Source organism: Miniopterus natalensis, chromosome 13, assembly GCF_054644295.1.
Source record: "Miniopterus natalensis isolate mMinNat1 chromosome 13, mMinNat1.hap1, whole genome shotgun sequence".
NCBI lineage: Eukaryota > Metazoa > Chordata > Mammalia > Chiroptera > Miniopteridae > Miniopterus > Miniopterus natalensis.
The window spans coordinates 38,035,270-38,058,058 of record NC_142093.1 but is presented as its reverse complement, the minus strand read 5'-3'; the positions used below and the strand labels follow the sequence as shown (position 1 = coordinate 38,058,058).

At 40.9% G+C, this 22,789-nt stretch overlaps 1 protein-coding gene across 1 annotated transcript in view; it reads right to left on the bottom strand.

Annotated features, from left to right (window-relative positions):
* Window positions 1-22,789, bottom strand: part of ANTXR1 (ANTXR cell adhesion molecule 1) — a 196,480-nt gene that overhangs the window by 124,181 nt on the left and 49,510 nt on the right. Inside the window, exons 5-9 of the mRNA XM_087823606.1 lie at window positions 22,362-22,395; window positions 21,022-21,101; window positions 18,157-18,225; window positions 16,697-16,777; window positions 4,824-4,884 (exon numbers count right to left, since the gene is read on the bottom strand). Coding sequence (XP_087679732.1) covers window positions 4,824-4,884; window positions 16,697-16,777; window positions 18,157-18,225; window positions 21,022-21,101; window positions 22,362-22,395 — 325 coding nt within the window. The remainder of the gene's footprint in view (window positions 1-4,823; window positions 4,885-16,696; window positions 16,778-18,156; window positions 18,226-21,021; window positions 21,102-22,361; window positions 22,396-22,789) is intronic.

Sequence of the window (22,789 nt, the reverse complement as noted above, 5' to 3'; positions counted from 1 at the left end):
TTATTCATAATTATTTTGATGTTTATGCAGTCTATCCCTATCTATTGCTGAGTATTATCCATTATGTGGATAAACAGTAATTTGTTTATCCATTTACCTGCTGATAAACATTTGTGTTGTTTAGTTGTTAAAACGGGATGGTTATAGGCACTTGTATGTAAGTATTTGTCTGGCTATACATTTCCTTTTCTCTTGGGTAAATGCCTAGGACTAGAATGGCCATGTCATATGATAGGTATGTGTTTAATTTTTTAATAAACTGTCAAAACTGTCTTCCAAAGTGATTTTGCCATTTTTACATTCCCCCAACAGTATATGAGAATCCCTCCTCCAAACAGAAATATCTTTAAATGAAGAGGAAGATGGAGCAGAGAATTAAACTATCCATCCAGAGAGGTGCCTAAGGGTGAGGCATGAGTGCTTTGAAAAATAACGAAAAGGGAAAGAAATGAAAAAGCTATTTGATGTTGTTTAAATGTGTCCGTTTTTAAGCATCTGATTTCCAAATGGTAAACGCGAAGCCTAAAACTACCTTCCTTTTCTGCTCCCTCGCTTAGTTTTATTACAAACAGTGGGAAACAACACAGCGGGAATAATACAACTGCTCCTGAAATGACAATGTGAGGAGCTAATTATAACCTCCTTCCATTTCTGGAGTACAAACACTTCAAATGTGGAGCAGTTGGCAGGTTGCACACTTGATTCCAATTAGTTCCTTCTTGGACTGCTTGCTTACATAGTGCGCTGTGAACCGTTCAAATTCACGGCCAACTGAGTGGGGCCCGAGGAAAACCGTGCTTAGGCGCTTAGGCAAAGGGGTGCATTTCCTACAAAAGAGCTAAACTAGGCTGGGCCAATTCTAATTATACAGAGACTCAGCTGCAAAAATATTTAATTAGGAACATTAAAAAAGAGTCTGTATTGGAAGGGAAGCAGAATTATTTAAACCCAGCTGATGTTAAAGGTGCTATAAGGCTCTCCATACAGCAGGTGACTTCCTACATGTTTGAGAAGAGGGACAGTAAATACAGTGACAGAAGAACCATGCTAAATGGTGACCACAGGGTTGGCCTGAGAATTAGGTGACAATAGGGACTGTTGAGGAGTATGGTCAACTGAAAAGAGTACATCTTTTAAAGGGAAGTATTCAGTCTCCAATAATTATTATCTTGCAATAAATACAGGCCCAGTGTTGCTAGATCTGATTTTTCAAGACAAGATGAAAATTTGAATTCTTAGGTGAAATCAGATTTTTAAACGTTAGCAATAAATTTAAGATATCTTAAAAAAAATACAGTGCGGACCAAAAAGAATGTATGTGTAGCCCAGACAGGATTTGTAGGCTGCCAGTTTATAACCTCTGGTGGTGGTTTCCAGATCATCTCTTCTCCTATGGACATGCCTTTGTCATGCCATTCTTAACATACGGGGCTTGGAACCATAGTCTGAACCGGGAATAGTAGGACGTGGAATTAGCTCTCTTGACCTGGACACTGGATGACTACATCAGCTTTTTTTTTTTTTTGGTCAGAAGCAAACTTGTTAGAGATCAAGATAGCAATGATTCTTCTTGTCATTGCTTTTCCCTACACCTGCTTGGATGCGAAACTGGCTATTTGAACCCAAGTTCAACATTTTATATACATTTGCCTATTAAATTACACCCTGTTCTTTGCAGCCCAACATATAAAGATCTGTGTTGGATCTTAGTTTTGCTGTCCACCCAGTGCATTCTCTCTCTAAACTCTATCAATGTTCTCCCCAATATTTTTTCAGTAGAGAAACGCACAGGCATGTTTTTCTCATATAGGTATAATGGTATCAACATTAAGATTCTCACATTGACCTTTAATCCTCATTAAAATGATATTGATGATAATAATGTCCCCTTGTTTTGCATAACAGTCTATGCTTTTCAAAGCACTTTCATGTAACTGGAAGGAGCCTGGCAGGAGCCTGCAGAAAATCACAGAGGGGGTCTGCCTAGGTCTACTCGACAGGAGTTCATAGTCATGGACAACAGAATAGGCCCCAGTGCTTCATGAAAGCCATGTTTACTCCAGAGAATGATCAGCAATGGACCTTAAAGAAACCCATGGAAGGTCTTTTGGTGTAAGGATTTCTTTAGAAAGCTTCATTTTCTTCTTAGTAAAGTTATTCTCTAATCAGTATGGTTTAGCCATTTTAATTCTAATTCAAGAGATATGGGAGCTTGGCTCTTCAAAACCTAGGGTAGCTTCCATCACTGTGTCTTATATTAATTTTTTCTTTATAAGAAATAAAGGAAATAGAATTGGATAGTTTACTCAAACACTGGAAATGATGGTTTGTCTACAAAATGTCATATTGCACATAAGCCAGAGATTTAAAAAAATATCTTAAGTAAGGTGCCTTGGATTGAATTTGCCAGAGATTTGTCTGTTCTATTGATTCTACCAAAGAAACAGCTCTTAAAAAATTTATCAATTGAATTGCTTTAACTTGTTTAAATTTATTAATGTATTTTAATATTTTCTTCTTGCATTTTCCTTGGCTTAAAAAAATCCTTTATTTATTTTTCTTTTTCATCTCATAAGAAACATATTAAAACCAATGAATTTTCTGTGATCAGTTCTCGTGGACCCTGATATTTCTGTGACATCATTTTACATGTGCGGTCTTTTTCATTGTCTTGAATACCTCAATGGTATGTAAAGATTTCGTTTTACCAATCTTTGATTCAAGAATTATTTAGGAAGATACTTTTCTGCTGTCCAGGTTGAAATTTTGTTTTTATTTTTCCCTTGCTCTTTCTGTCTTTGGCTATTATTTTCTAATTTTTCTTTGTTTTAATTAGACAGTTCAAAGGTATGACAACTTCCTAAGGGGAATTGAAAGGAGTTAATAAGGGTGAAATTAGCAAAAACCAGGGCGTTGTCTGTTGAAGGAATATGGGAATCAGGGCCTTCAGTCAACAGGTATTGACTAATGGTTAAGTGCCACGTGGTCTATTCGGACGTGGAGAGAAATAAAGTTCCTCATCTGTCCTCAAGAGCCCTGAAGGAGGCGACTTGACTGTGCTAGAGAATGAACAGAAGTGCACGCATTGTTGAGAGTCTGATTCACTACAAGGCTGGAACACATTCAGCAGGATTGCTGGACTGCAAGCCTGGGTTTTCCTCATCAATGGGGTAATTGTACAATTAAGGAACTCCCTTGTTTTCCCGTTATTTTTAAATGAAGGAACTATAAAAATTGTGGGGGCAGGTTTACCTTGAAGCTTATGAACACTGGTTGAGGCTCCTCACTACACAGACCCCTTTCAAGGCTCTGGCACTGGGTTCACGTGGTCCTATGCTTTTGTCAGATTTGCAAAGGTAAGATTTTTCAATTCCTTTTCTATATTTATTGATTTTTTTTTCTTTTTTTAGAGAGAGGGAGAGAGAGAGATACTTCGATTTGTTGTTCCACTTATTTATGCATTTACTGATTGATTCTTGTATATGCCTTGACCGGGGATTGAACCTGCAACCCTGACATATCGGGAGTGATGCTTTAACCAACTGAGCTACCCGGAGAGGGTCTCAATTCCTGGGTCTGTCTCTGTAGCAATTGCAGCTGCCCCTGCCGTCTGTCTTACCAGGTAGCAATATTTAAAGGTCAGTAGATAATCTTGGTTAATTGCTTTTCTTTGGGAAATTTATACATCTCTCTGAATCATCATCAAGTATTGTTAACAACTTTGTATGTTTACATATATACTTAATGTTTTGTTGTTGGCAAATATTATTCAGTTCCTCTAATTCCTTGAAAGTCTTTCAGTTATTCTAAAATGCAGTGTAGCCAACAAACTGGAATGAAATCATTAAGAAATTACTTCATTTATACCAAGAACATGTCATAAAGAATCAAAATGTATATTGTTTGAAAAAGACTGAAAGTTGTTCTTCAATGCTTATAGGGTTGTATAATATATTTTCTGTGATAAATTAGTAACTGGCACTGGTATTTTACAGACTAGGAAGGTGATATTGACAGTAACCTCTCAATGGTGAAAGACTTGAGCTCCTGGAGCACAGGCACTCACAGGGAGCTTTGTGTCTCCAGCAGCCAGGACAGTGCTTGGCATTCAGTAGGTGCTTATTAATACTTTTTAAATAAATAAGGGCAATGGGAAGCCTGTCAGGACTTATAAAAAAGCCCTGCGTGGTTGAAGTTTTAGGCAGTCTGTTACAATACAAGACAATAACAAGACCCCAATTTGCATCAGTTAAAGACAATATTGTGATTCAGAGAAGGCTGATTTTTGTCTAGGTGGAAACTTCCTGTATAAAGGACAATATTATAATGATCCTTTACTAGGGCAATTGGAGTTGCCTACACTATTTTGTGAGGACTGGTAGATTGAACAATTAAGATCAATATTGAATTATGGAGAGAGGCCAGCACCAATTAAATAATTAAATAGGTCAACATTCCAGGGGTGGCCTGTGATCACCATGATCATGAAGGGCTGCCATGAGCATGAAGGGTTAGACTCCACTTCTATTCAGATCAGGGTGTTGGTGATGTGTGGGAATCCAGTGGTATTTCTGCAATACTTTCATAATTAATCCCGTGAAAAGAGGGAGTTTGGGCAGACTTTTCCCAAGTTTCAAACAACTGACATGTTGCTTCCTCCTTTTCTTTTTTTCCTAAAAGCAAATATATTTAGCAATTTCTACTTCTCTCACCACCCCCTCTTCCGGTCTTGCTTCCCTTCTTTCCCACCAATGAAGTCAACATGTGATTTGAGCTTAAAATTTCATTTGTATGAAAGCAATTAGCACTTAATTTCAATTTACCTCCTGCACATATGGTGGATGGTTCAGCGGCTAGAATTTCGATGCAGGACTTCTTCAAAATCTAGAAGGAGAGGAAACAAGAAAGTCAAAGTACAGCTTATTTGTTAAAACAGAGAAGTAGGGTTTGCTTTTAGTTCCCAAGACAGTAAGAGTCGAGCACATTCTGTTGCAGTGGGTGGGTGGGGAGCACTTTACTAATGTCCTTAATGTCAAACACTCAGTGAGCCAACATTCTGTTAGATGCCGCCGTAAGAATCATTCATTCATTTGTTCTTTCGGCAGATATTTATTGAGTCTATGATATGCCAGACCTAGCTGTGGAGAGGTTTGACATCTTGTTGGGGAAATATACAAATGAAAAGACAAATAACAATGGCTGGTCATATGTGATAGGTGCCAGGAGAAGGGGCAGACAGAAGGAGCTGTGGAGCTCATGGAGCAGAGATCACTGAGGTCTGGTACATTGGGAAGGACTTCATGGAAGAGATGGGCGCTAAGGGTAGGACTCAGTCAAGTGAAGTGGGGTGAGTTAGGGGCAGTTGGGGTCCAGGCAGGGAATGGCATGAACAAAGGTGAGAAAGCAGAAACACACAAATCTCTTTAGCTGGAACAAAAGGAGCTTGAAAGGTAGAAAAGAGAAGAGTGACAATAAAGCTGGAGAGCAAGAGGCAGAAGGCCAACCCTCTAGAGGGTCATTTTCAGATTACTGTACTCAGTTCCTTTTTTGTTAGAAAAGGTCTGGAAAGAAGTTGATGAAGAGGGTTTTGAAAGCTGCTTTGCTGTGTCCCACTCTTCAGGAGGATTCCCTACTCTTTACTTAAGTGGGAAAGTAGTTTTCCCCCAAAGGAGAGTCTTGTAGGATTGGGCGCAGTGTATGGGGGAATCTCATGACTCTTAGGGAGTCAATAAAGAAGGCTTCCTATGGCCAAAGCAGGGTATCTGGCTGGTAGGGTTTAAGCTTCTCTCCACAGTCTCTAAATCCTGTCTCTTATCTAATATTGATTATAAAATTTCAACCAAGCATTTTAAGCAAGTATAGGACACTGAGTTAATTTACTAAGCAAACGCAGTATCTTTATTTGGGCCTTAATTTGGAAATTGAGATGGTTCAGAGGGCTGAAGGAAACCATTTTTTAATTTATGAAAGGGTTAATTGTTAGAGGAATTGATGATGAAATTATAAAACTTAAAGTCAGTAAAAGAAAAAGTATCTTCTTGCATTGGGAAACACTCTTATTTGTGTTGGTGTATTTATTTATATATGTTCCTCTGTTCCAGCTTAAGTGAAACATGCCGTGAGTTACAATCAAATAAAAGACACAATAAATTACAAAGAGGAGGAAATGGATTATAGGAAAGATAATGAGAAGATGAAAAAAGGGGTGAGAACATCACAGAAAAAATATACTGTGAGGAGTTTATTTCCTTGCTAGGAGGGGCTCATGGATTTAGTTCTCAGCTTTCTAGTAGCAAATGAGGATAGATAATATTTATGAGATTCTCAGTCTGTAGAATGAAAACAAGCCAGTTTCTCAGAAGAGAAAATATTTACCCATTCCAGAGAGAAATCTGGATGTCCTCGTAGAGAAGCATTGGGAAAGGAAATGAACAACATGCTTCAGAAAATCTTGATCTCATGTGCAGATGACAAAACATTCAAGTGTACCCACTGAAACACGTGCCCTCACAACCATGTATTTTAGGCAACTCTCTAATACCTGGAAGTCATAAAAAGCAGCTTTTCTTTTTTCGATAGTTCTAAAATTCAGATTTCCAGCCACATTCCTTTCCATTCTTGTATAATTTAAAGGTATTTTTGTACTTTGATCCTGCTATTTGTTTTCAGCTTCCCCCTGATTTCACAGTGGGAAGCAATTTGTGTCTTTCGGTCAGCACTTGCCTTCTTTCCTTGGCCTCTGGCTTGCTTACCCAGCCACCTCTGCCCCCACCCCAAACACAGGACAGTTTCCGCTAGTCCCCAAACCTGTTCCAGCTGTAGAACGATTCATGTGCCCCCAAATCCCAGCACCCAGAGTCCATCTCTGCTAGAGTCAGTGGTCCTCACATAGCTGTCTCTGGGGACCTGGCATCACCACTAGCTCTTGAGTTCCCTTCATTGTCACTGTGACTTGGGATCAGGGACCCCAAGGATAGATGCTGGGCTTCCGAATTTCCTTGCTGGCTTCTCCATTCTCTTCTTTCCCTGGGATGGTCTAGTCCTTTAGGTCTCTTATGTAAGCAGCAGCGTCCTAGGATTGGGGCTTACCAAGATCTTGATATGCAGGTAACAACTATCTAACTTGAATTGCGATGATAGTTCACAGTCTCCCCCCAATTTGCTGTCATTGGTCTTCCTGCCTGAGGGAACACCTCAGCCAAGGGTTGACATGACTGAGCCACCCCCTTCAACATGTCCTCAGGCAAGTCTTCACACAGGCCACACTGGAAGAAACAGAATTCACCCACATGGAGGAACTTACTAAACAGTGGCCTTAGAACAACCGCAAAGCTACTTTTTGATGTTTTAAATAAAATTCCTGAGGCATTTGACATCCCTTAATAAATCACTTTATCATCCACAACAACAGATTTCAAAAACAGTTTAAGGATAAAAATTGAGCTATTGGATCTATCCTGTCCCCATCCCTAACTCCACCAAAACACATAAATGAAATTTTTCACCCATGTAAATTCTTGACTTTGAACCAATGTTTTTGATCCAACTCTAATACTTAACCAGGGGTCAATAAAGGCAACACCCGTGAATCTGGAACTGCAAAGACACACTCGCAGGGGCTGTCATCATAAACACATGCTGCATTATTCTCTCAGTGTCTGCAATTAGCTGATAAATCTAAGGAGTGTATGAAGGCCCAAAAAATGTCAGCCAAGCGCTGTGATTCAATCCAGTAAAAACATAACTTTCCCAATCTTAACTTAAAACATCTGGAAGGAATGCATTGCCGCCAATAGAGTAAAATTTATCAGTGAGGGGGATGGGCAGGATTCGTCTGGCACTGTGGCTTCTATTAGCTTGAAATGTCTGGTTTCAAAAGGTAGGAAGCCACAGTGGCACTGAGTGGATTTGGGGGGTTCCCTTGGTTATTAGCAGCCCAGACTGTACGGTAATCAGTCTGTTTGAACTTCCCCACCGCAGATCAGCTTAGGGTCTGGAGACTAGGTTGGGTGGGGGGAGGGAGGCGAAGGGTGCGTTGCTCCATCAGAGCAGTGGTAGCCATGGAAGAGGTGTGGACATAGCACTGGGGAATCATCGCTGGAATGAAATCACTAGATGGAGTGGAAGGGACTCTGACATCAGGGTGATGTCAGAGCTGAGAGTACAATTGGCCTGTAATAGAGACTCGTTAGACCACGACTTGCCTCAAATATAATCCAATGTGAGGGGTTAGGTCCTGGCCCTGATCCTGTACTTACTTGAGCTAGGGTCCTTGACAAATCCTTTAATTTTTCTGAACCCCAATTTTGGGGACCAATTTAACATACTGAGTAACATTTTAGAATCTGGAATCCTATTGCTTGGGGCAGCTCATTCCTGAGCATGTGACCTTGGGCAAGTTGTGTAACCTCTCTGAGTCTCTGTTTCCTCAGCTGTAGAAGTGGGATAGGAACAGTACCTACCGAGTAAGGTTGCTGAGTTGGGAAGACTGAATGAGGTAACGTGATAAAGCCCACAGAGCAGTGCATGGAACCTGCTGAGTAAGTCCTCAGCTAATGGGAGCTGTTATTAAAGGTTAAGTACTTGGGCCCTGGGGGCAGATAGATTTGGGCTCTAAATAGATTTATGTTCAAAATCTAAACTCTACCCCTTACTGGCCATGTGGACTTGGACAAGTTATCAAAACTCTGAACCTCAGTTCCCCCTTCTGTAAAATGGGGTAAGAAAAGCACTGACCTGAAAGGGTTATAGGGCTATGTGATGGTAAAATGAGTAATGGATGTGAATGCAGAGACACTTAGTTTGTAAAGTGAATTGGACTTAGGTGGCAGCACTCAGATTGAAAGGCAAGGAAGAGAGAGAGATTCACGGAAATCTGACAAGGTTTCCGTTTATGGACAGGTCAAACAGATGTGATTGGTCAATAGACAGTTATTGACAATCCTTGGGCCACCAGCCAGAAAGTGCCCTTCATGAAAAAAAGTCACCAAGAAACGTGTTCAGAACAACCGTAGTAGTAAAGCACTTAGGAGAATGTCTGACATACAAAAGTAGGTTTACGGTGGCAAGTATGCGAAACACAGTTTATTCTTGTGTTGTTACTTATTAATTACTGTAATATTTTCCGTATGAACAACTGCAAAGCTTCTTTTGCCCATTCCTGTATATTCGGTCCTCAAACCATGGAGCTGTTACTATTAGTTTTGTTATCACCCCAACTGCTGCTCTTTCTACTGGGCCAAGATTGCAGCTCATAGATGCTTATAACCCATCAGCAGCACTGGCTTCATGCTTAATTTGCTGGAAAAAGAAAAAGATGGCTAATAATAGTATCCTGCCACCTCTTGGAAAGATTTCAAAACGAAGATATATGGGGAAACATGTTTGAAATCCATAAAGAACTATATAAATGCGACGTGTTGCTACTGGTATACTTACTTTTGCACATCTCCTTAGATCGCTGGCAGAGGAAGAGAGGAAGCAGATGTGAAAGAACTTTGCCAAGTAATAAGAACTACTCAGTATATTTAAAGTGAAATCCATTGTGGACCATTTCAGGTTGTATATAAGAGTTTAGTTTTTTGGAATCTAAAAACCTCAGGTCCTCTTTCATAAAGTTCTCAGTTTATACAGAGATTTTGCAAGAACCCTTAAAGGATTATAAAAGTTTGCATAGAGTATTAGGAACACATTCTTTGCCACAGGCACACCTAATATTTTTTCTAATTGCTCTGCCTCCCTCCCCAAAAAATAACCAATCTTTATTCACTTGGCCATTTCCTGTTAGATAATTGTGCGTGTGTGTGTGTGTGTGTGTGTGTGTGTTAATAAAAAACCAGACTCTTTTATTCATTCATTGAATGGTTAGTTTCACACTCAGGGAGAGTGTGGTGTGAAGGAGCATAGGACAAAGGAGATTCTGAAACTGAGGAAATCCTCCCCCCCCCCCCCAAAAACCGCTTTCCTCTCCTGTTTTCAGAAGGAAAGCTCAGATAGCTGTGAATTTCAAAACGTGGTTTATTTCGTAAGATGAGCTTGCTGACCTGAATATTGGCGAAGCCAGTGGCCCTCCCTGGGCGCTGACCCCTGCAGCGAGCATTTCACTGGATTTCCTTCTAAATTCTGCCGTTGCTTTCACAATGGACCTTAACAGATTCCTAGATGTAGGAGGCAGAGCTGGGGGAGTGGAGGTGGGGGGCGTGTGTGTGCTGAGGATTAATTGAACGTCGCTTTCTGCAATCTTTGTAGCTTTTTCAAGCTATTATTTTTATTACATATGAACTTCTTAATAAGCCAAATAGAAATAATAGCTTAGTTGAAATGCCTGGCCTGAATGCCTGCAAAGTCTGAGTCTAATTAATGACTGCTGAGGCCATTAATTTTTTAAGAAATATTTTCTGCTCACTACGGAAACTACAATTGATTCTATTTCTGTTTCCCAGGCCTGCAAATGTGCATGGAGCCCCAAATGCCATCTTTTACAGATATAATCTTGGAAGAGAGGTTGGGGGAAGGACCGAGGGGGTTTTATAAGACACAGAGCTACAAACATACCCCCTTGTCATGCAGTGTATGTCGTGAAGGGCATGCTGCCCCCTGGGCTGCTTTACAATGAATAAATGGCCACAGCATGGCCTTCGACACCATGGGAAATACGACAAATGGGTCAATTTCTGTGATCACACAATTTAGCAGCTGGCCCAGAGGAATGGCACAGAGCATGAAAAAGATCCAAGAGCCAGGCAAATGGTTCCAACACTTGGTGCTGCTGGAGTTCAAGGCAGGGCAGGTTCGTGGTGGAGAAGTGACCAGGGCAGGCTCCCTGGAGAATAGACGACTGGATTAGGGCCTTGAGGCAGCATTCAGATGGCGCGAAGGAGGGGAAGGGGGGGTCAATTTGATTATCCCGGTCACATAAGCCTGACTGAAAAGAAGGGCGGCTGCAGCAGAAATGCAGAACTAATGAGCTCTGGAAAGAGGATTAGCTCTGTAAAGACAGGTACTTTCCAGGACTGTGGGGATGTGATGCAGACTGTGATTCGGGGGAAGCCCTGAGTAGCTCCTAGTGGGGTCTTGGAAGAGTAGGCGGGAGGCAGGGCCTGGAAGACTGGTGTTGCCTTTTGTCGTAGCTTTGCTAGGATCCGGGCCACATTAGGGACTACACTCCTTTCACCTTCCCATGAACAGAAGGGATAGGTCAGAACAGGATATGGTTTTCATAAATAAAATAAATACATATACACCGTGGGATAGATTTACTCCTCAGTTTTGCCGATCTTACAGCTTGCTCGTTAACAAGGACGTTCATGCCAAAACTTGCAAGAAATCCTTGCAAATATAGTTGTTTGCTCAATACTTGATGTTGATCAAACATGCGGAAAGCTCTGTGAGCTGACTCACCCTCCCATTAATAGGAAGGCCGACGCAAGCCCAAATATTTATTTCAGGGAAACGCTCCTAGATGGAGATGGCTGGGTGCTAGTAACTGAGCTTTTCTTCTCATAGACAGTGAGCTTGGTTCCAGGCACTGCCCTCAATTGCACACAAGGTGGGGACAGCTGGGAGGAGGAGCTGGCATTTCAAGTGCTGGGATTCAAAGCTGCAGACCCATCTCAGTGTCATCTGAACCCAGCTTCCAGGCAGGTTCCCGTTTCACTGCCGGCAGCACTTTTGATAAAGCAAACAAAGATCCGGAGCCTGGTTGGGCATATTTTCATTTGAGGGCTGGCGTTGCCTTTACCAGTTGTGGTCACTGGAAATTCCCCGAAGAAGCCACAGTAACAGAAGGCAAAGGAATAGCTTCTTCCTTTACAGTGTTGCTGGTTTAAAGGGCTGCAATCTTCCACCCAACCAAAGTTTGTCTTATAATTTTATCAACCGGATATAATACTGTCCTCAGAGGTAGTGTCCTGATCAAGTGGAGGGAAAGATGTTCCTTCCAGCCTGTGTCAGGCGGCCAGCTTCTCATGATGACGGAAATCCATCCGCTGAGCAGAAGTTGGGATTTTCAGAGATGCTCTCCACCCAGCAGTAAAAGGCAAAGAGCCCTCCCGCCCACACACGGTGCACTCAGGTTGGACCACATGGGTTCGTCTGGCCTCTGCTGTAACTTGGTGAACTGCGTCAAGCCACTTCACAATTTTGGTTGTCAGTGTCTCCTTCTCTAAAATGGAGCTGCTTCCTGGCCTGGCCACATCATTCACTAGCGCCTTGTGGCCTTTCTCCTCATGGCCATTAGAGACAGACCCGGGTCTATTCTGGATGACAGCCCACTGATGTGTGGCCTTGGACAAGTTAGCTAACCTCTCTCTCCTTTAGAGTGTCTGCTTCTGCAGAGGGAGTAACATCTACATTAAATTATGGTCATGAGAATTTGATAATTATGTGAAATGATTTGCATGGTGTCTAGCACATGAGAACTCACTAAATGGTGGCATTTCTGATTTTTATCTTCCTAAGGAAATGAGGTGGGAGAAGAAGACTCTTGAGTCAAGGAACTGGCTTCTAGCCTCACTCTCCCCGTTAGACCTGTGTGCTCTTGAGTAGGTTATCTGAGCTTCAGTTCCTTCACCTGTAAAAATGGGAATAAGAGGACAGTGGCACCTTGGTTTTCGAACGTCTCTGTTGACGAACATTTCGGGTTACCAATGCTGTAAACCCCAAAGTAAATGCTTCGGTTTTTCAACACGCCTCGGAAGTCAAACATGCCACACGGCTTCCACTGAGGGCAAGATCCTGAGGCCTCGCTGTTGGCTGTGGATCCCTCGGTTATCTGTTTCAGAACTCGAACAGTCTTCTGGAACGGATTACATTCGAAAACCGAGGTACCACTGTAATTCCTTCACAGGGTTGTTATGATTTTTAAATGGGATAATGCTAAATGGAATAAAGGAACAATGCTTGGCCCCTAAATCAGTTATCTGCAGCTGTTGATGTCTTTCTGCCTTTTCCCTATGTCCTACGGGTGGGAGACTAAAATGGAAAACAGATGAGAGCACTTTGAAAAATATGAGCAGGCAGACTTGGGGTGGTTTATTCAACCTTCCTGCACCTCAGTTTCCTCACCTGTAATCTGGGAATAATGAGTTCTTCTTCAGGGAGGGTTTTTGAAGTGCATAGCAGAGGAGTTGGTGCAGAGAAGATGCTCAATAAATCATAGTGCTTTTTCTTCTTCTTTACAGGCCTAATTATTATTGATCCTCAGTGTTTATTTATTTGTCATCTAGAGGGCATATGGGTAAAGTGCTACGATCTCTAGATTCCCCAAGAGTCTTGATTCCAAGCATGATTGTTCTATTGCCAGACTTTGTGCCTGGCTACAGCTTCTCACAGTTCCTATAGTAAACTACCGTGGCCTTCCGGGCGCCATGTGATTTAGCCTCTGCTTGCATCTCCACTTCATCTTCAGCCATTCTCCACCTTAAATACTGCCCTTCTTACATTCTTCTCTGCATCACCCTAGGGCTCTGCTCTGCCAGGAATACTCTATCCATGCTCTTCAATGAATAGCTCCATTTCATCCCTTAGGTCATCTCCTCAAAAGAGCCTGGATTCTTTGTCAGCCCCTTCACTCTTAATCTCAGAACTGTAGTATGTTATTTCTTTTATACCATATATCCCAATTTTAATGATACATATTGATTTGCTTGTTTTTAATGTATCCCTCCTACTAGATTATAAACTCCACCAGGGCAGAGTCTCTCTGTCTGCTTTACTTGTAATTGAATGGCCAGACTCCACCATAAGAGGTTTTCAATGAGCACTTGATGAGTAAATAAATACTAGCCCCTGCATCTTAAAATTAAGGTCATTATGGGTAGAGGACTTTATAAACCATTTGACCTTATTGAAAGCTGCCCTGTACTCTTATTTTGGATAATTAAGCCCAGTCCTCTTTTATTATGAGAAAATAATCAGCCACAAAACAACATCCATGGGAACGAGCTGTATTAGATGCCTCACATGGGGGGAAAAACGAGAGCTTTCTTTTCAGTATCCAGAAGGAGAAATGAACTTACTTCTTAAAAATAGCCAACTTTTAGGCCATAATTATTTGTCTGACTTGAGAAAGATGAGCCCTACTGCGCTTGTCCCTGTTTCTCTGTCCAAGCAAACAAATTAACAACTACCATAAATACAGGTTTCACATATTGGAAGGATTGAAACCACTAGCATAACTCCCAGATAAAAGCTCCTAAGAATGTTATCATTCAGCTAAAAGTTTGGAGTCTCAAATTATTATTATTTTTCCCTTTTTGGGAGATGTTTTTGCTAAAATTTCTTGAACATCTTTGAGTTGTTTCCATTTGGGGGAGGAGAACTTTATAAACACCCTGACTCAAGTTGAGCTTGGGTGAGTTGCTAAGGTTGAAATATTTAGGGACAACAGAGATTTATGCAGATAAAAATTATAATTTTTATTATATAATAAAAATAATTCAAATTATTTGAGGAGGAACCAACTATTGAATGATGTAGACACATGTCCCTGTTTAGAATCCAGCCATCTGAGGGCAGGGCTTCTGCAGTCGCCTCATGATTAAGCTCCTGCCTCTGGCTCTTCCTAGTCTTCCTTCTATATACAGTCATCAGATTCTCTTCTTAAATATCACTTGTTAGATATTCAAAATGTTTCAGTGATTGCACCCACTAAGTTGAAATTAAAGCCTCTTTAAGGCTCTTGCCAATTGGTTCCAACCCAATGTCACATTACTCCTGACTCCTTTACTCAAACTCTCCCACCAGACAGGCAGGTATTATTATTGTCGGTGGAATATGCTTTACTCTGGGCTGAGGTCATGTCATCTCTTCTTTGGTGCTCCCTATCACCCCTCCTCAGTGGTTCAGGGGCTCAAGTCTGCCCCAGTTTCTCATGAAGGCTCCAGTCCACAAGCATCCACCCCTGAGCTTCCAAAGGATTCACAATCAGGCCTAGATCCTGCTATTAATCATGTCTTGCACCATTTGGATGTTGTTTTATATGATTATTGCCATTCTTGTTGCTTATATTGTCAAGTATGCCACCCTGACCCCAGAAATTATTTACAGCAGGGGCCCCTCACCTGGGAATCCACAATTGGGACTGATAGTTCTTTATCCCTTTAATTACTTCCACTTTCTGGTTAAGGGAGTTTAAGTGAGTTTCTGTTCCTTGCAAACAAACACATCTGGAAGAAGATGCCTGTCACATGTACATGCTTAAGAAAGGAGTTCCCAGCCTGAGGTGGGATTATTTTTCACAAATCTGAAAACTTAAGGTCACATGTATCAACATTCGGAAATACACCTGGGGCCTTTATTTAAAAGTACAGATTTAAAAGATACAGATTCCTGGGAATAGGGCCTGGGGATGAGTATTACAAACAAGATTCCCAGGTGATTTTTATATATATTCACGAAAATTTAGAGAATTAGGGGAATCTGACATTAATGTTTCTCATGTGATGGTGAAGGGACATGAAAGAGGAAATAATTCATATGCCTTGAGAACCAGCTGTGTGCCTGGAAAAACCACCAGTGTTATATCTTGCAATCTTGTTATTAAACAAATCTATAATATAAGTCTTATCATCAATCCCTTATACAAATAAGAAAATAAGTGAAATGACTCATCTAAGGATCTATAAGTGGTAATTTGCTGGGCGAGCATTTAAACTCTGGGCTGACCAGATCCTATCAAACCTTGGAGGGAGGGAGAGGGAACATGAAGGCACATCCATGCTGGAGGTTTCTTAGGTCAGTCTCGGGGAGCTGGGCAGGTCCTGAGCCCCTGGCTGGTAACCTCTGTGCCAAGACTCCATCTAAGAGGACAGTGATCCTCTGAGTTCAGCATTGGCCTCCTAAACCCTGAGTATGGAGCCTGGTGAGCTCCACCTGGAGAAACCACTGGCTGTCTGCCTGGTCCCAAAACTTAAGAGGCAGAGGCTATAGCGTCTCTGGACTTCATTACAGGCGCAGCGCACACACTCACCTTCTGGCTGAGGCTTTAAAGACCAGCGTCATGCGATATGCCAGGTGGAACAAGGGCCTGGCCTCTGTATGGAAGGTGGAAAAGAGAGTCCTTGGAAGCCAGTGTTCTGTTCATTCACAGGAAAGGGGTGATGAAAAGCCAGGTTGGGATGGAAAGGAGGGTTGGTGATTGTGCAAACCCTGGAGAACACTGAAGCCCTAATATTTGGGGATTAGAGGTCTAAAGCAGTGGTTCCATTAAAATCACCTGGGAAGATCTTATAAAATCCTGCTCTAGGTGATTTCAATGGGCATTCAAGGTAGAGAACTACTGGTTGAAAGTACCTCCCATGGCCACGTGAGACCAGTTGAACCCACAAATTCTCTGAAGGCAGCTTGCATTTAGTCACGGTTGGGAAAGCTGAGGCCTATCAAGTGTGTACCATTAGCAACAGTCTTTCCAGTGTGAGAACTGGGGGCAGCCTGAGCTCTGGCCGGCTGCCAGAGCAGGGTTCCTGTCCACGCTTAATTTTCCATTGTAGGGTAGAATTGGCACAGGAGAATGAAAAAGGAAACAGATGCGAAAGGCAGGAGGCAGAAGTGGGATATGACGGATACAAAGATATACAGAGGAATGTTCTCTCAAGAAGGAAAACACCAGCCTCAGAAGGATGGAACTGGAGTATTTACAGCAGGTCAGGGGCAGACAGGGCCCAAAATCCAGTCTCAGAGGAGGTGGTCTACTCACTGAGTGGATGATGCCTTGCAGAGCCTGAAAGCCGTCATTTACAGGAAATACGTGGTCCTTACTGTCCGCAATCCGGGCCAGCTGAGAACAAACACACACGAGATGTGTCAGGCTTGGACATGGAGAACTGAAGAAAGTCACTGGGTTCAGGGGACTCCATTTACTTTGAGAACCCAGAGGAACTTGAGGCTTTGACTCGGCTCAGGGGCCTCACTGAAAAGCCTCAGTAATAATGAGCTTTCCAGCGGCCTCCCTGGAGTGAGCCCAGAGGGTTGGTGCCAGCTTTTACATTTGTTTTAATACTTTTTTCCTTGGGAGCAGAGGTAAGATTGCCCAGCTAGATGAACATTTGGCCTGGATTGGTGTATTTATGAATTTGGGGGCAGGCCATTGGCTCATTTTTCTCCCATTCACCCAAATTCCTGTTGGCAACTGTTTTCGAACCAAACAAACTCATTTTCTTTCAGAGCAACTTTAAAAATAAATTCAAGCTTTGGTTTGGGTGAGGACAGAGATTGGGGATGCTTATCTTTGCCCAATGTGCTCACTGAGGAGAGGACCCTGGTTATGGTATGGCTGCTCCTGCTTTGTGGAGCAGAGGACTGAGAAAGGAGAAACTGCTCTGTGAACTTTCCTACCCTCAGGTCTCTGTACATTTCTGTGATTGCCACAGACACAGTCAGTGCCGGGATTCTTATTGATTGCAAAAGCAACATAGAGTCATTGGGAAATTTCAGAAAACCCAGGATTGTTAAAATAATTTTTTAAAAAGTTACTCATGATCCATCTATTCATCCATCCATCCATCCATCCATCCTCCACCCATCACATTTCTATTATTGTTAATTTGATATATATACAGTCTTTCATAGTTTTTCTATGCAACATACACATATTTATTTAGAAAGTGGACTCATACTAGTTCCAATGTTTTGCAATCCTATTTTATTCACTTAACAACATATCATGAGCACCATCCCATCTTATCACAACAAAAAGAAATTACAAACTACACTGAGCATCATTTATTTAGGTTATTAGCAAATTTTCACAATTTGCTTATATATACTTATACATACTTTTTTGCCCACTTGCCAATTATTTCCTGTTTCTGTATTGAAAATGCACTGCATGTTTTATGGAAGAAAAAGAATGTTTGCCATTTAAATAATAAAAGATTTATTACATTAAGTTTAAAAACAACCAACAAGTTTTCCCAGTTAATTCAGATGTTTTGACACCTTGGCAATTTAGCATGCACCAAGAAAGGCAACCAAGGCCTGGATAGTCAAGTGCATCAACAAATGGCTTTACATTCCTTACTCATCCAGTAATTCCCCTCCTGCTTAGCATTTCTGGAAAAATACTCTAAGGGGTATTTATGTTGCTGATGAACACTCTGTACCGAATCATTCACAAACCTGGTATGCTCCCAAACTGCAGGAAATCCATGATCATACCTGTGTTTCATTGAAATCCTTCACGCCGACACAGTAAACAATTGCACCAAGGTCTCGGGATCTGTTAGCCTGGGGCAATGAAAGAATAGACATTAGAGAAAAAAGCAGTGGCAAACATACTCCTTTTGCATTAGCCAGACTAACTGCAATGGTCAGGTATTTATTGAGCACCTACTATGTGTCAGGTACTGCAATGTAGACGGTAATCCCTGTCCTCAAAGAGCTTATACTCTAGTGAATGTCTCACTCTAACATAATGGACATGAGGGGAGTGATTAATCTAACTGGAAGTGTTGAGAGAGCCACAGAAATGGTCTTTGAAAGATGAAGGGAAGAAAGGGAAACTGTAGGCTAAGGTAAGTCATACTACCTATTCTGGGGAAATGATTATCTTTTCTGTTTCTCTGATGATTTTTTTGGCATACGTTTTCTTCCTCTGTGATGGCAGCATGGTATAATGGAAAGGAGGTGGCCTTTGGAACCCAATATACCTGGGCTTGATACTTGGTTTTGCTCTGGAAAGTGTTATGGGAATTAAATAAGATTATAAATGCAGAGCTCCTCACACAAGGTCTAGGGTGATGCACATGCTTATAAATGTCAGTGCCCTTTGTGAATAAAGCTATTTTCATTGCCATTGAACACACTGGTTTAATGGTATGGGGATTATGGTCCGTATTTGAGTAGGTGAACCCATGACCCTTTCTGCAGTTAAGTATTGAGAAGGCAAGATAAAAAACAACATCCAGGTTTTGGCTTGATTTTAATATTTGATTTATGAAAGGCTCTAATAATCAATTTCCAGGTTCTTCTGTGTTTCAGAATCAAAAGCAATAATTGGAAATCCTTGGCGCATACAGTAGGTGCTTAATAAATAATTGATAGCAAACATACAGTAGGTGCTCAATATGTGCATGTTGATTTGAATTGTGTTCTTCCTCCCTTATGTTAGTACTCAAACTCACTTGTGACAAATACTGAATTTTATTTTATTTTATTATATATATCTATATATATCTATATATCTATATATTGATTTCAGAGAGAGGAAGGGAGAAGGAGAGAGAGAAATAGAAACATCAATGATGAGAGAGTCATTGATTGCCTTGCCCCGACTGGGGACTGCACACCTCAATCTCCCGGATCCTAGGTTGATGCTCAACCTCTGAGCCTGGCCGAGCCAAATATTGAATTTTAGAAGGCACAGAAACATACATCTTTTTCCCTTCATGTTAGAAATATTTCTTGAGGCTTTCAGAATAAAACAAACTTTTAGACACAGTCTAGCTCCAGCTTTATCTGCAACAACTTCTGTGACACTTTTCCTCCAGTTGGGCTTTATATAGAATTATCAAAAATGGAAAGGTTCACTTTCTTTATATATCTCGAGTTTTATCTTTCTTTTTCAGAAACCTTCTTTCTATTGGTGTTGGCACTCCAAATATTTTCCCAAGTCTGTCCATGCCATACCTAAAATTCTTTTCTATTAACCCTTATTTTAAGCATCTGACAACTATCATTTATTTCATATTCAGTTATTTCCTTATTAGGGTTTTTACTTTATTTGACTGTTGTTGGGCATCCAGATAAGCCATTTTGCATTCCCATGACATAGTTTCAGCTTTAGAGTATAGAAATTATATCATTTCCCAAATGCTCAGGGAGTGTGTGTTTCCCACTGTGAATTATCCTTTGTACTAGTGAGTGCTGGGGGAGTAATGTGCTCACCTACATAATTTCCTCATGCCCTTTGCCAGCAGACACTTCAACAAGCAGAATATTATTGCCTGGTAAGGCCCAAGAGGGCAGCAACTGTCTTACTGTCTTACGCACCCCTGCGTCCCTAGAGTCTAACAAAGTGCCCAGCACATGCCAAGTTCTCAGTTAACACTGAGTGGATGAATGAATGAATGAATGAATGAATGAATGAATGAATATATACTTCTTGCTCGCTGAGGGAGCTAGGTTTAAATGAAATAGTAGTCAAGAGCTTGAGGTAAGTGTAATGCTCTGATTAACTCTTCCCCAGAAGCCAGAACCTCCCTCCCTCACTGCATGTCTTTTTCCTCATTGTGTTTCTTTCTAATTTGGCCTGAATAAGCCTTTGTCACTAATGAGACTTTAATACATTCCCACGATTAACTGGTTTCCTTGGGCCATTTATATATATAACTCTCACATCTGAAACTTGAAAGGAAAGGATTTCCTAAATATAAATGCTATCGCTTAATTTTTGAATAAACCCCCTTTTCTGAATCTCTTTATACAAACTGAGAGTTTCATTTAGAGAGAATTATTTTACTTGCTTTGAGGAATATTTCATGAGAACACAAAGAAAAGGAAAAAAAGAAATATTGAAGGAGAGATTACAATTTACTTTCCAATTAATGTTTGGTTCTTAGAGTGAGAATCTCAATGATTAATATATTCTGCCAAGATTGGCTCTTAAATATTTCAAGTAATTCTTTCCCCTTCTGTTTTCAGTAGACAATATGAAGGAAAATTCAGAAAAACATGTTTTTGCTTAAAAATGATATATAGTATTTCAAAACTGATGGATCGACATACTGCTTCCTAGAAAGGCATGGTAGGTATTTTTATTTCCTCCCCAAACATAGAGTAATATAGAAATATTTTGAAAGGGAGATATATCTGCCACGTATAAGACATGAAGATTCACTTTAAGAGATAAATTATTATTATTATTATTATTATTTACCTATAAGACACTATTTTATCCAGTTTTTTTCCCCCCACCAAGAATAACCATCATTTTGGCCAAGTAGAAAGATTGCAGCCCATTTCAGAAGGAAGAAGGCCTTTTCCATGCCTGTTTGGACAGACACAGGCCAGACCGTCGCTTACCTCCCTCTCTGAATAGAAAAAGAGAGCTTCATGGAGTTCTCCATCAGTCAAAGCAATGATGACGCTGGCTGTCCTGTATCCTGCTCAACACAACACAGACCCGCTCAGTCCATCCTGCCGCACCAAGGGAAACCCTCTCTCAGCCCTGAGAGTCTCTCTCTTAAAAGCTCAACCACCCAAGGTCAATATCGTGAGAATCAGCAACTTTTCTTTTGGTACTGGAAGCAATTCCAGCACGAAGAAGAATGCAGAGACGGACTCTAGTGGGGACTGGGCTTTGTCTCTGGGTTTCTCAGTCTTATCTCAAAAAGCAGCCAAACCTGGTGAAACGGTTTCTGGACCGATAACTAGGAGTAGCTCCAGTGAATCAAATTTCTCTTATTTCTAGGAACAGTCCATGTGACTATCACCAAGGCCTGGGGACAAACTCTACCACCTGGGCTGTCCAGGGGCCCTTCTTACATGCTGTAGTTGACCACGTGCACCACCCTTGAAGAGCTGGGCAAAGAATAACAGCCATCGTGATTTAGATTTATATGCTGACTGAATTAAAGCAGTTGGAGTTGGAAAAACCTACTATTACTTCTTGCAGTGATTTTTAGGCTTCTAGCAACATTGCTGATGGTTGAAATATATTAACAAGTGTTGGTGTTGATATTGGATCTGTTTTATTTGTTGTAGTTTAGAGTGAAATCAGAAGTAGACACTTCTACAGGTCTGGGAGAAAAATTCCCACTGCAGTATTGAATCTTGTAAATGAGATTTGCCTTAGATAAAGAAATGTTATTCATAAAACACACTATAGTAATTTTAATAATAGCCAAAATAGTACGAACAATAATAATAATAAAAAGTAGTTCTATGTGCTAAGTACTCTATTATGTACATTTTTGGTATTTTTTTCATTTAAATGAAGGAAATTTCAAACCAAACTGGTGTCTTAATCTTAATTTCATATCCAATCATAGCAGTGAAGGGATGAAGAAGCTTGGAGCCCAGAGAAGGAAAAGAAAATACATTTGACATAAAAATCCAAGACTTTACTAACCCATTCAAGTATTTACTAATTTAATGAATTCAACATACAAAACTGTTCATGGGCATTGCCCATGATCTAATTAATTTTAAATCACTTTTCTTAACATCAATAGGATAGTAGAATTGGACCTCGTATGTGTCATCTTTCAATGCATTCCTTCTTTGTGATGAAGTGTGTGTCCAAGGACTCTAGTCAATATCAAATATGTCTTTTGAAACATGAAATTGCCAGGCACTTTTTCAGAAACAAACACAAAAGAAAGTTAAATAATTCATAAAGGTAATTCATAATATAGTCTTACCTTGACTGTTTTCATAATAAATCTGCTCACTGGCCTGGAAAACACATGAAAGGGCCATTAGACAGCCAGCCAGCCACTGTTTGCTACTCCAAATCCCATACTGGCCAGTGGGCTCTGATGCTGGATATGCAGCCGGGGCTCAGTCTTCATGTAATCTACCCATGCTTCATGCAATGGATGGATGTCAATGGATGAACTTCATCTAAAGTTACCCTGACATTTAACTAATATACTGTGAACATGGATGCATGTCCTACTTCTCATAGACTGAACTTGTCTTCCTTAATATTGAAGTCACTGAAATTCTGTCTCAATCACTGAAGCAACACGTAGAAAAGGTGACCTTGGGAATGGGAGGATTTGCATGTGGCATGACTCCTGAGTGTCAGCCAAGTGCTAACTAACAAACCTTTCATCAGTGTCAGGGA